This window comes from Geotrypetes seraphini, chromosome 4 (assembly GCF_902459505.1).
Source record: "Geotrypetes seraphini chromosome 4, aGeoSer1.1, whole genome shotgun sequence".
Lineage (NCBI taxonomy): Eukaryota > Metazoa > Chordata > Amphibia > Gymnophiona > Dermophiidae > Geotrypetes > Geotrypetes seraphini.
Genome location: NC_047087.1, coordinates 26,493,453 through 26,506,725, shown reverse-complemented (window position 1 = coordinate 26,506,725; position 13,273 = coordinate 26,493,453). Strand labels below are relative to the sequence as shown.

The window sequence follows — 13,273 nt, the reverse complement described above, 5'->3', positions numbered from 1 at the left end:
TGGTAGGTTCATTCAGAGTTTAGTTGTAAGAAATACATTTTATTTAATTTTTAGATTCAGATATCTAGCAATTCAGAGTTTCAGTTTAAGAAACACATTCTATAGGCCTTAGATATAATTCTTAGATTCAGATATCCAGCAAAATTAATCATATCATGATACATATTTCCCTCTCTTGATTCTTATATTCACTCCTTTATTATTTAACAATTTTTTTCTTATGACACAGAACTGTGTTTTACCCTCTAGCATCACTCCAAGAAAACAGAAAAGGCAAGCAGGTAATTAGTACTCAATATCTTTATTCTATGAAGACGCGATACGTATGTGTTTCAGCCCGAAGGCCTGCCAGTATATGTTGACTGTTCTGTCTTATAAAATTATAATAATTGAGTCATTCACCAAACACATCAATCAGAATGATCACTAAAAAATTTGTCCACGAAGTAGAGATTAACCCAAGTTCCGCGGAACTTTCAAATTTTTTTTTTTTTTATTATTTTTTATTTATAATTATACAGTCTTCTTTTACAAGAATTAATTCTTGTTACATTGAATACAGGGAAGAAAATTTTAACACAATATTACTTTTACAACAATCATCATAATGATAAACCCCTTCTTAGACCACAATAAACAAGGGGTGACCAAAACTAAAATTTGAGAGAAATTTAGAGGAATAGTACAAAGAAGAAAGGCATATTGTATCTTGCGCCCATTACTGTTATTATCCCTTAATCCTTAATGATCTGCTTAACATCTAGAAATTCCTTCAGATGGTTAGGAGAGAAAAAAACATATTTAACACCTAAGTACCTAACCAGGCATTTGCAGGGATACACCAATAAGAATGTTGCTCCAATATTTATAGTCTGTTGTCGCATTGCAAGAAATTCTTTCCTCCTTTCTTGTGTAGTCTTAGCTACATCAGGATATATCCATATTTTCCGACCCCCAAATAATTTTTGGGAATTTTTGAAAAACAATTTCATAATCATATTCACATAATCATAATCACATTCACAATGATACTAATAATGTTGCTCTGTCCATTTCAGATGTTATCGTTTGTTCCAATAAAGCCGTCACATTTGCAAAATCTATCACATTCGTCTCTCCTTCTCTTACTTTCCCAATCTCATTTCCATTTGCCTTTCCATTTCCATCAGTCATCTTTTTATTTGGTAGGTAATAAATTTTATTAATTGGAGGAATACAGTTAAAAGAAATTTCCAAATTCTCAATGAAGTATCTTTTCAACAAATCTATAGGTAACATTCCTGAAGTTTGAGGAAAATTTAGAAAGCGGAGGTTCAAACGCCTATTAAAATTTTCAAATTGTTCTAGTTTCTTATGAATGATGGAGCTATCTTTAATTGAAGCCAATTTGAATTGTTGCAATTGTTGTATATCCACCTGCATTTGCTTGGCTTGGCCTGTATATTCTAACTTCATAGATTCAACTGACCCAGTCAATAATTCCAATTTTTCATTTAATTTTGTTATCTCTTCAGTTGATTTTTCAATTTTCCCTTCCATCCTCTGAAGCAATTGCCAGATGCTATTCATGGAAACCTCCGTCTGGGAGAGAGAAAGATCCCCTCTCTCTGCTGTTGTTGTTTCCATCTGCCGTTCCGCCGACAACGCTGTGCCCTCGCCGGGAGACCCCACGCTTTCACTTCCGGAAGCGTGTGTCTCTCGCCACAGCGTTTCGGCTGTTGCCGGACACGGAGGCGTCATGGGAGCCGAAGGAGACAGCGATGTTTCAGTGCCCGAAAGGGCCAGTGACTCCCTCCCGTCACCGCCGAGCTCTCCACTCCAGCTTGTGTGGGCGCCGGAGAAGGCGCGAAAAAACGATCCATCGTCTGTTGAATCGGGGTGGACGTCAGGGCCGACGAGGCAGAGACCCTAAACACCCCTTTCCTCTTAGAAGGCATCAATATCAGGTATAGAAAATACAGGCTAGGAGCTTGTTATCAGCGTCTCTCGCAGCTCCTCTACATCACCGCCATCTTGGTCAGTCCCCCTCGGAACTTTCAATTTTTTAGTGATTATTGATTGATGTGTTTGGTGAATAACTCAATCATTATAATTTTATAAGATAGAACAGACAACATGTACTATTTTGATCAAAGCATTAAGACTCCTGAGACAGGCCTTCGGGCTAAAATACATGTGTTGAGTCTTCATAGAATATAAAGATACTGAGTACCACCTGGTCGCCTTTTCTGTTTTCTTTGAGTGTCTGCCTTGCTAAGGTAGAATCTCCTGTTGCTTTGTATTGCCCTCTAGCATCTTCAGGATCTGTCACTGCACGAGGCTTAAATCTCTTTTCAAACCTTCACAAACCATTAAAACCACATTACCATCTAATAGCACATGCATAAATAAATGAATGAAACAGTATACTCAAACTACAACATAACACTTTTTGAACAAAATATAGTAACCTGGGGTTCGTCACAACCCAGGCACCAGTTGGACCATGGAATACACCACAGGAAATCATTGAATGAACCAAACCCCCACTTCTTTCCTTTTATCTAACCCACCAATCTGATTAATCACCTGCACTCAATCTCCTATCATTTATAACAAATTTCATTCTACTTCTTTATTAAGACCCCAAGGTTCAATTGTATTCCACTGATGGATCAGACGCTGCTCCTTCCTCAGTAAAACCTCTGACCCAGTTCCACCCCGAACCATTTCCACTTTAATCAGCACTACAAAACGTACTTCATCTATACAATGATTCAACCTCCAATAAGCAAGCAATGGTGTCTCTTCCTTATTCAATCTTAAATTACTAAGGTGCTGGGCTATACGTTGCTTGATTTTTCCTTTTCTTTTTGTTCCAAATACCATGTCCACAAGGGCAAAACACACCATAAACAACTTGAGTTGTCTCACAATCTGAATAGGATTTTAAATAAAATTCTTTACCAGTACCCGGGATTAACATATCTGAATATCTGCAATATACACATCGGTTGCTTCTAAAATGCCCCCGACTAGAATTACCTTCTATCTCCCCTTGAAGTGTACTAGCTAATATCTCCTTCAGATTTCTACCCCTAATATAAGCAAACCGGGGCAGCTCTACTAGCTGGGGGTGTAGATGTATTAAAGGCTAAATATTTACAGGGAAAACGTAGATTTATAGTTTGTTTGATGCGAGGCGCTGGGATCCTTTTTGTAATTTTAGGAGGCTTTATATTATTACTATTATATTATATTGATGTTTCATTTGTTGTATTGTATGTGATTCTATTTGTGCATGCACTTTACTGTGACCCGAATTGGGAAAGGCAGGGCATAAATAAAGAGAGAAAAGAGAGAAATTACCTCAGCCTGCGGGAACGACCAATATAAAGCAGCATTTAAAATGCCACTTTTTAGTATAGCTTTGTAAAAGGACCCCTATAGCGTTGCATGAGAAATCATTCCCAAAACTTTATAAAATTAAAAAAAATCTCTTTCAGTTCCCATCCAAATTAGGAAAAGTGACTGTTTTTAAACTATACCTGTTCCTATTCACTTTACTATTGAAACTTGCTTTTAAAAGGGGATTCCAAAGCAGCTTGAATTTTTTGCTCTGATTCCAAGTTGTTCGAGTACTGGGGCGTTCAGATTCAAAGGTATCACTGTATTATGTTATATTGATGTCTGATTTGTTGTATTTTATGTGATTCTGTTTGTGTATGTACTTTACTGTGACCTGCCTTGGGAAAGGCGGGGTATAAATAAAGAGAGAGAAAAGAAAGAAATTACCTCAGCCTGCGGGAACGACCAATATAAAGCAGCATTTAAAATGCCACTTTTTAGTATATCTTTGAAAAAAGGACCCCATTGCGTTGCATGAGAAATCATTCCCAAAACTTTATAAAATCTCTTTCAGTCCCCATCCAAATTAGGAAAAATTACTGTTTTTAAACTATACCTGTTCTTATTCACTTTACTATTGAAACTTGCTTTTAAGAGGGGAAAAATTAACCTCCTAAAGAATATGCATGAGATAGATCTACCAGTCATGTAAATCTTCACACATGCATATTCATTAGGGCTATCCTTAAAACCCAACTGGCGTGGTGGTCCTCTAGGACAGGGTTGGGAAACACTGGACTAGATCCTGGGGTCAGGTACCCATGATCAGGGCTTACAAAAATAATTTATTTGGAACAAGTTAGGGTTACCAGACATCTGGGAAAACCTGGACATGTCTTCTTTAGAGAACTGCCGGGATGTTTTCTTAAAAATGGGGAAGCCTGTCCGGGTTTACCTTCTCCCTGGGCTTACCTTCTCCCTGGGCCTGGCCGCTGTAATTTAGGGCTCCTTTTACTAAGCTGCGCTAGCGTTTTTAGCGCCCACTGCATTGCTGTGCGCGCTAGACGCTAACATTGAGCTGGCGTTAGTTCTTGGCGCGCGCGGCAATACAGCACGAGCTAAAAATGCTAGCGCACCTTAGTAAAGAAGCCCTTAATCTCTGGGCAGCTGGCAGTAGTGACGAGTTGAGCTTGCTGCCACCAGTCTGCCCCGGACGCCGCCTCTCATTGTTGCTGCCGGCTGCCTGAAGATTAAATTACAATGGCCAGGTCAGAGAAGGATGTAGGTGGGAGAGTCAGGAACTAGAGAGGTCTCGATGGGAAGCAGCATTGGAGCAGGGAGGGGAGAAACAGCAGGAGGAAGTGAAGGCTGGAGACAGATGACATCTCAAATAATACTAAATTAACTTAAACATCCTTCCTCTTTTGACTAATCTCCTATTTCTTCCTTTGGGTCCTTAACCTGGACCTGTATCTTACGCTTATTTTAAAGAAAAGCCTTTAATTATTTGGGATCAAAGAAAAGATACCTATTCATACAAAACTAAATATTTACAGGGAAAAGGTAGATTTATAGTTTGTTTGATGCGAGGCGCTGGGAGCCTTTTTGTAATTTTAGGAGGCTTTATATTATTACTATTATATTATATTGATGTTTCATTTGTTGTATTGTATGTGATTCTATTTGTGCATGCACTTTACTGTGACCCGAATTGGGAAAAGCAGGGTATAAATAAAGAGAGAAATTACCTCAGCCTGCGGGAACGACCAATATAAAGCAGCATTTAAAATGCCACTTTTTAGTATAGCTTTGTAAAAGGACCCCTATAGCGTTGCATGAGAAATCATTCCCAAAACTTTATAAAATTAAAAAAAATCTCTTTCAGTTCCCATCCAAATTAGGAAAAGTGACTGTTTTTAAACTATACCTGTTCCTATTCACTTTACTATTGAAACTTGCTTTTAAAAGGGGAAAAATTAACCTCCAAAACTCACAGATACTGTAGAGCTCCGGCTTGTAGCCCTGGGTAGGAAATTCTGCTGGCTTTCCTCTAACTAGCTCGTCACCAGAGACGTTTCCTTGAAAAACTCTATTTCCCAGCAGACCTTGCAGCCATACATCATCCCTCAGCCACTTCCTGTAGTATGGTGGCCTAGAGGGCTTACTGTTTGCATGCCGCTTTTGCCTTGCGCTGGGTCAGAGAACGCCTTCCTTCGTTCCTATTTAGTGCCATGGCGGCGTTGAAATACGCGGGACTGGACGATACAGACAGTGAGGACGAGCTTCCCCCGGGCTGGGAGGAGAGGAGCACAAAAGACGGATGGCTGTACTATGCCAAGTAAGGGGGCTTTGTGCAGAGAAGCTTCCCCTCCTTCCTTGCCCTGTGTTCAGCTCTGCAGGACCACCTGGATTCCTTAGAAACTGAGTGCTAAAGAGAGGAAAAAGTTGTTCCCGCGCAAGCAGGGGCTGCACTTGCCCAGGTCGATCCTGCAGAGGCTGAATTAACCCCTGGCATGCATGGAATTCTAGTCCTGCCCCCACCTTTTTTTTTTTTTTTTTCTTTTAGGGGAAAATGAGCTGCACTTGTCAGTTCTGTATCGTTCTTTTCCTGGGTCCTGCATGAAGAGTTGCTGTAGCAGCAGGAGAACTCGGAATTGTTTTTTGCTGTTTTTAACATAGGTGACAGGATGAGAAAGAAAAATGCTGTATCCACTCTTCTTAGCTGAGATTTCTCTCCCTCTGGAATATACTACTACCACTACTATTATTTCTAGAGAGCAACTAGATGTATGCAGCACTGTACACAGCAGAGTCACAAATGAGACAGGCCCAGCTCCAATGAGCTTACAATCAAGACACAAAGAGAATGTTGGGTTAAGGGTTACAGTCAAAGGGGATGGTTAAATTGCTGGCTAGGGTGGTGAGCAGAGGGGAGTAGGGTTATGAGCTGAATACGGTCTTAAAAAGCTTAAAAAAAAAGAAGTAAGTTCTCTGGTTTCTACCTTAAGGCTTCAAAACTTTCTCCTCAGTGCCATGACACAGAGCAGGGAAAGCCTGACACAAAGCAGAAAAGGAGAGAAATATACTTGTGCTTCAGAAGCATCCATATTAAGGCTCATCTCATACAGGGCAAACGCAAAAAAAGCAGCCCCTTGAAAAATTATAACAAAAGCATCAGCCTTAACTCACATCTATGCATAGTGCTTCTCCACCATTATAAAAGTTTATTTTCAGCCTAGGATCCTCGTTGCTCCTGGACCTTAACAAATACCAATACAATTTGTCTCAATCACCACTCCTGGAAGGCTATTTAAAGCACTTGCTGCCCTTTCTGGGCTCTGCATTTGACATACATTGGCATTCATGTGGTTCAAAATGATGCAGCCAAAATGATATTTCATCGCAAGAAATTTGATAGGACAACAGCATCATTGATTAAGTTTACATTAGCTTCCCATTCAGGTCCATAATGAATTTAAGCTAGCATGTTTGATAGTCAGATTTGATGGTTCATATAGAAATTTATAAGTGTAACCCCTGGTCTCACTCGCACACAGTCTTTTAGCACCGACTAGATCAGTGATTCCCAACCCTGTCCTGGAGGATCACCAGGCCAGTTGGGTTGTAAGGATAGCCCTAATGAATATGCATATTCATTAGGGTGATCCTTAAAATCCAACTGGCCTGGTGGTCCTCTAGAACAGGGTTGGGAAACATTGGACTAGATCCTGGGGTCAGGTACCCATGACCAGGGCTTACAAAAATAATTTATTTGGAACAGTTAGGGTTATCAGACATCTGGGAAAGCCTGGACATGTCCTTTTTTGAGAACTGCCTGGATGTTTTCTTAAAAATGGGGAAGCCTTAAGGGTTTACCTTCTCCCTGGGCCTGGCCACTGAAATTTAAATTTTGGACAGCAGGCAGCAGTGACGAGGTGAGCCTGCTGCCACCGGCCTGCCCCGAACACCGCCTCTCATTGCTGCTGCCGGCTGCCTGAAGATTAAATTACAGCAGCCAGGCCAGGGGAGGAAGTAGGTGGGGGAGTCAAGAACTTGAGAGGTCTCGAAGGGAAGCAGCATTGGAGTAGGGAGGGGAGAAACAGCATGGAAAGGGGTCAGGAGAAACAGCATAGAGGGAGGGAAGACTGGAGACAGTGGCATAGTAAGGGGGTGCGAAGGGAGTGGTTTGCCCTGGGCGCTATGTTGGTGGAGGTTCTCGCACCCCTCCTCCTCTTCCCATTCCTCCACTCTTGCACCCAACTTGCCTCCCCCATACCTCTAGTTGATGTTGCTCTTCGGCGGTCAACCACATGCTCTTTGCGACTCCGTTGGCTCTCCCGCTGACTCTCCCGCTGACATTACTTTCTGAAATGATGTCAGAGGGAGAGCCGATGGTGTTGCAAGGAGCACATGGTTGACTGCCGCGAACAACAACTTCAACTAGAGGTACGGGGAAAGGGAAGGGGGGGGTGCGTACGGCAGGTGGGATCGGGGAAGGAGGGGGGAATGTAGTAATAAAATATCACATAATCTGGTGAAAGAATAATATAAATGAGATAAAAACAAAATCAGATTATCCGATGAGTCAGTCTAATATACGATGAGCTATGGAAGCTGATTTAAAATTAATTCACCTCTCAACCGATAACCAGTGAAGATTCTTATATGCTAATGTAACACTTTCAGATCTTTTTAGACCAAAAATTAATCTCACTGCACTGTTCTGGAGCAGCTGCAATTTTTTGATCAGTTTTGATGTTAAGTTCCAATATAAAGAATAAGCAAAAAACAAAAGGAATTGACCCCAAAATATCCACAAAGAAGAAAATCCAGAGAAAACAAAAAAAACCTCTGTGGAATGACGATGTTCCCAAATGGACTTTATTTGAAAGTGTCAAAGTTCCAAAGGTACACTGAAATCATCCACATAAAATAATTTCATCCACATAAAAATAAATCATCCACATAAAAGCCTTAAAGGACCTAGTCCGTAAGGGATACAGGACCCAACACGGTCTGCGTTTCGACAAAAAGTCTTCTTCAGGGGTCCCTGGGGGTCCTATAAAGGTGAGTACGTGGGAAACAATTGTGTGGTGAGTCGGAAGTGAGGCCTTTCCATTGCAAATGCAAGCAGTGTCTCACTTCCGGCTCACCACACAATTGTTTCCCACGTACTCACCTTTATAGGACCCCCAGGGACCCCTGAAGAAGACCTTTTGTCGAAACACGGACCGTGTTGGGCCCTGTATCCCTAGCGGACTAGGTCCTTTAAGGCTCTTATGTGGATGATTTATTTTTATGTGGATGATTTCAGTGTACCTTTGCAACTTTGACACTTTTAAATAAAAGTCCATTTAGGAACATCGTCACTCCACAGAGTTTTTTTTGGTTTTCCCCCAATATAAAGAATTACAGGAATCAAGTTGAAATAACACTAACATCTGAACCATGTACAATGATGTTCAAAAAAACACAACTTCACAAGCCTAACCCCCTCTTTTACTAAGGTGCGCTAACCGATTAGCGGGCGCGTTAGTATTTAGCGCACTAATCGGTTAGCGCACCTAGTAAAAGAGGGCCTAAGTTTCCTCATCAATTATAATAAAACCCTAAGCATGCATGCTCACTTCTAACACCATGATCCGTAGCTCCGTGGCAGAGACATGGTAGTACAGTGTGCGGTGCACGTGTTCGGCATGTGTGGTGCACACGTGGTGGTTTGCTGCGCGTGCGGCGCTTTCCTGAACTTCCTCCACCTGGAGGCTGTGGCGGTTTGTGTTCCACGGTTTCCCTGTGTCGGACCCTGCCAAGATGAAGAGAAATGCTGCACAGGGAAGTAGAAGGTGAGGGAATGTTGCTGATGCTGCACAGGGAAGGGTGGGAGGGAAATGCTGTTGCTACTGCTGCACAGGGAAGTGGAGGGGGAGAGGGAAAGGGGACCAGGGAGCAAACTTCCTATGCTTTGGGGGGAGGGATGTGCTGGAGGGCAGACAGCAATCTTGGTTTGCTCTGGGGGAGGGAGACATAAGGGGGCCATGGAGAGAGACATAAAGACAGGCAGGCAGCGCACAAGAACAAAATACAGCGGGCAGGGAGAGAAACAAAGCAAGAAAGACAGACAGACAGGGGGGCCAGGGAGAGAGACAGACAGAAAGCAAGAAAGACATAGACAGGGGAGCCAAGGAGACAAAGACAAAGAAAAAAAGACAGACAGACAGTGTCCAAGGAGAGAGATAGAAAAAAAGACAGACAGCGACCAAGGAAAGAGAAACAAATAAAAAAAGACAGACATACAGCCAGTGTCCAAGGAGAGAGAGAGAAAGGAAAAAAGACAGACAGACAGTGGGTAAGGGAGAGAGACAGAAAGAAGAGGCAGGGAGAGAGAAAGAAAGAAATGCAGGGAAGGGATGCTGGACAGGGGGGAGGTAAAAGTAAGGGAGAAGGGATACTGCTGGACATGGGGAGCAAGGAAGGGGTGCTGTTGGACAGTGGGGGGAGGTAAAAGTCAGGGAGAAGGGCTGCTAGCACTCGTTAATGTAATGGGCTTAAAAACTAGTAATATATAAAATTTTCCTCCATAAATTATTTATTCAATTTTTTTGCGTCCTCCCAAAGGAGCCCAGAACGGGTTACAAAGTACAACCATAATAATCGAGACAGGACAGAGATGACATAATTTACATAAATTACGATATAGACATGACAATAAAACATATGCACTAAGTAGCATCTGGTGAGATTAAGTGGCGTAGGTGGTTGACTGAGTGGCATTTCTGGGTGAATGACTTTAAGGCGCTGGGTTTGTAAAGAGGAAGGTTTTCACGGCCTTCCTGAAGCTCCAAAGTTCATCTAGTGATCTAACATATGGGGGGATGGTGTGCCAAAGTCTGGGTATGAAATGTGAGTAGGAGCATTTTGCGGGCTGTTTCAGTTTTGAGGTAGCGGCCAGGAGGTATGGTTACTCATTTTTCTCCTTGGGACCTCAGTGGTCGCTTTGGGAAGTAGATTTGTAGTTTAGTTTTCATGTAGTAAGGAATCATTTTATGGAAGGTTTTGAAAGAGAGGACCAGGGCCTTGAAGGCCCAGCGTTTTTGAATGGGTAGCCAGTGCATGGAAGCTAATGCAGAGGTAACATGGTTGCAGATGCCTAAGTTTTTCAGAAGGCAGATTGCATCATTTTGCACCCTTTGGAGGCGGGAGAGAGTTTTGGTAGGCAGGCCCACTAGTAGAGTGTTACAATAGTCTACGCGGGATAGTACATAAGCATAGAGTAGTTGGGCAAATTCGGGTTCTGAGAAGTATGCACATATTGTTTTTAGCTGGCAGAGGTTGTAGAAGGAGGATGATACTAGTTTGGATATGTGATCTGTCATTGATAAGTTAGAGTCTAGAGTTACTCCTAGGCTGCGGACGTTGTCTTTGGGTGTAAGGGTGTTTGTGCCCCAGGGAAAGGACGGATAGGGGTATACATATAGATCTTTGTGGACCTAGAGAAGTTCTGTCTTGGAGTCATTTAACTGTAACTTGTTCCCGGTCATCCAGGTTTTGGAGATTGGAGATTATACCGTATTTTTCGCTCCATAAGCTACACCTGACCATAAGACGCATCCTAGATTTAGAGAAGGAAAACAAGAAAAAAAACATTCTGAACCAAATTCTTCCTGCCAGGCTCTGCACCCAACCCAACTCTTCTTGCCAGGCTCTGCACCCTGTCCCCCCCCTCCCTGCCAGACTCTGTACCCTGTCCCCCCTCTGGTGATCTAGTGGTAGGCTGGGACAGGGCACAGGGCAGACTGGGACGGCACAGGGCTGGCCGGGATAGGGCACAGGGCAGAGATAGGGCACAGGTCAGGCAGGGACAGGGCAGGCAGGCAGCCCCCACCCCCAGCAGGGCCCCCACACCGAGACAGGAAGGCACGCAGGCCCCCCCCCTCTCTACCTCAATTCCTCCTGCAGTCCAGCGCTGTAGGGCAGGAGCTTTCAGCCTCCTGCCCTTTCTTCCAGCTGACTCCCGCGGCAAAGGACAAGGCAGGAAGCAAAAAGCTTGCACCTGCCTTTTGTACCACTTTGATTCTGATGCTGCTTCAGAATCAAAGTGGTGCAGATGGCAGGTGCAAGCGTTTTGCTTCCTGCCTTGTCCTGCGCTGCGGGAGTCAGCTGGAGGAAAGGGCAGGAGGGAGTCAGTCGGAGGAAGGGCCCTATAGAGAGATGTTGCTGCTTCGCTGCTCTTTCCCAGTCCCGATGTCAACGGGAGTCCTCGCGTTTCAAGCAGGGCAGTGGCAGTATTTAACCTCTGCACTGTCAGAGGTCTTTCTCCCTATTCTACAGCGCCGCCGGAGCTGAAAACTTTTTTTTTGTTTGCTGTGGTGGTTTTATGCTGCCTTCTCCCGCTGGTGCCGAAATCAGGGAGCTGAAGAGATGTGCTTCAGCAACTCTTCCTCCGTGCCGGCGTGGAGCGGCGCTGAGGGTAAGCTTGTAGACAGTGGTGTCTACATAGAGGGAGTCAGCCGGAGGAAAGGGCAGGAGAGGCTGAAAGCTCCTGCCCTACAGCGCTGGATTGCCGAAGGAATTAGGGGGGGTATTCGCTCTATAAGACAAACCCTTATTTCCAACCAATTTTTTTGGGTAAAAAAGTGCGTCTTATAGAGCAAAAAATATGGTAGATTTGTGTGCCTCGGTGTAAGAGAAAAGTTTAAAAGAATACCCGGATTTGTAGACATTTTATCTACTTGCTGGGTAGTACCTGATTGTAGAGTAAGAAATGAAGGAATAGTGGATAGTGAATTATGCTTAACGGTTGGGCTGGCCCTTGCATTCAATATCCAGCTATCGGCGTTGAATTTCTGGGCTAAGGTCAGCTGCATTTGGCATAGCTGGCCAAGCCAATATTCATCGGCTGGCTGGCTAAGTCATAGTGACCAAAAATAGACTTGCTTTTTAAGCATGAATGGATATTGGTGCTGACTGGTTGTGTCATGTGACATAGCTGGTGATTGAGATATTCAGCGGGAGATTGCCAGCTATCACCTGATGAATATTGGTGGTTAGCCAGCTTAGCACTATTTAGTCAGCCAGGAGCCATTACCCACTGGTTAAATACTGCTGAATATCAGGCAGCTGGTCTCTACAGGATCTAGGAGATATGATGGCTCTCAGGCATGGAAACATGGCCTTACCAGAGGGTACTTTGTTCTACTGGGAGAAAGGGAAAAAGGACCTTAATAAGAGTCCAGTGAGGAGAGGGTGGCTCAGAGGTCCCTCTCTTGGGAATTAATTTGATGTCAGCCTTATTCCTTTGAAGAGGTCCCACTCCAGAGAGAAGGGAAGATTGTTAGGATGTAGAAACAAGGCTAGTGGCCAAAAGAATTGAGTCCCTCTGTTGTTATCACTCTTAAGATTGCTTTTTCTTATTTTAAGTTGGCTAAGGATGGTAGGGTGGTCCCTTCCTTGTGCAGTGCCCTGGCACATGTGCTTTCTGCAGGAGGGGTGGGGGTGGAGGAAATCCTAAGACAACAATGGGAAGTGCAGACAACACTGGGAAGTGCAGAATATATCTGAGATTCTTCCTCTCAACCCTCTTCCTTCCACTGCCATTTATATTTACCATTTGTGTTGGGTAACTCATCTTGGGGGGGTTCTAAAAACAAGATTCATTACTACTACTATTTATTATTTCTATAGTGATACCAGGCACACGCAGTGCTGTACATTAAACACACAAGAGACAGTCTAAGATCAAAAGAGCTTACAATCTAATTATGACAAACAGGACAAAAGCATGAATCCAAGGTGACCCCGAGGTTGTGAGCTGACGACACAGGGAGGATGAGGGCATTATCCACAGAAATAGAGAACAGAGGAAGGTGAGAGGCGGGTTTAGAAGGAAAGATAAGGAGTTCAGTTTTGGTTAATTTTAGAGGGCGGTGAGACATCCAGGTAGATATGT

The 13,273-nt window shown here is 43.4% G+C and overlaps 1 protein-coding gene across 5 annotated transcripts in view; it reads left to right on the top strand.

Annotated features, from left to right (window-relative positions):
* Positions 1 to 5,458: 5,458 nt before the first annotated feature.
* Positions 5,459 to 13,273, top strand: part of WWOX (WW domain containing oxidoreductase) — a 1,340,377-nt gene continuing 1,332,562 nt past the window's right edge. For all 5 annotated transcript variants that reach the window (XM_033942128.1, XM_033942126.1, XM_033942127.1 and 2 more), the window contains exon 1: positions 5,459 to 5,665. In XM_033942128.1, the coding sequence (XP_033798019.1) occupies positions 5,559 to 5,665 (107 nt within the window). In that variant the 5' untranslated portion in view covers positions 5,459 to 5,558. The remainder of the gene's footprint in view (positions 5,666 to 13,273) is intronic.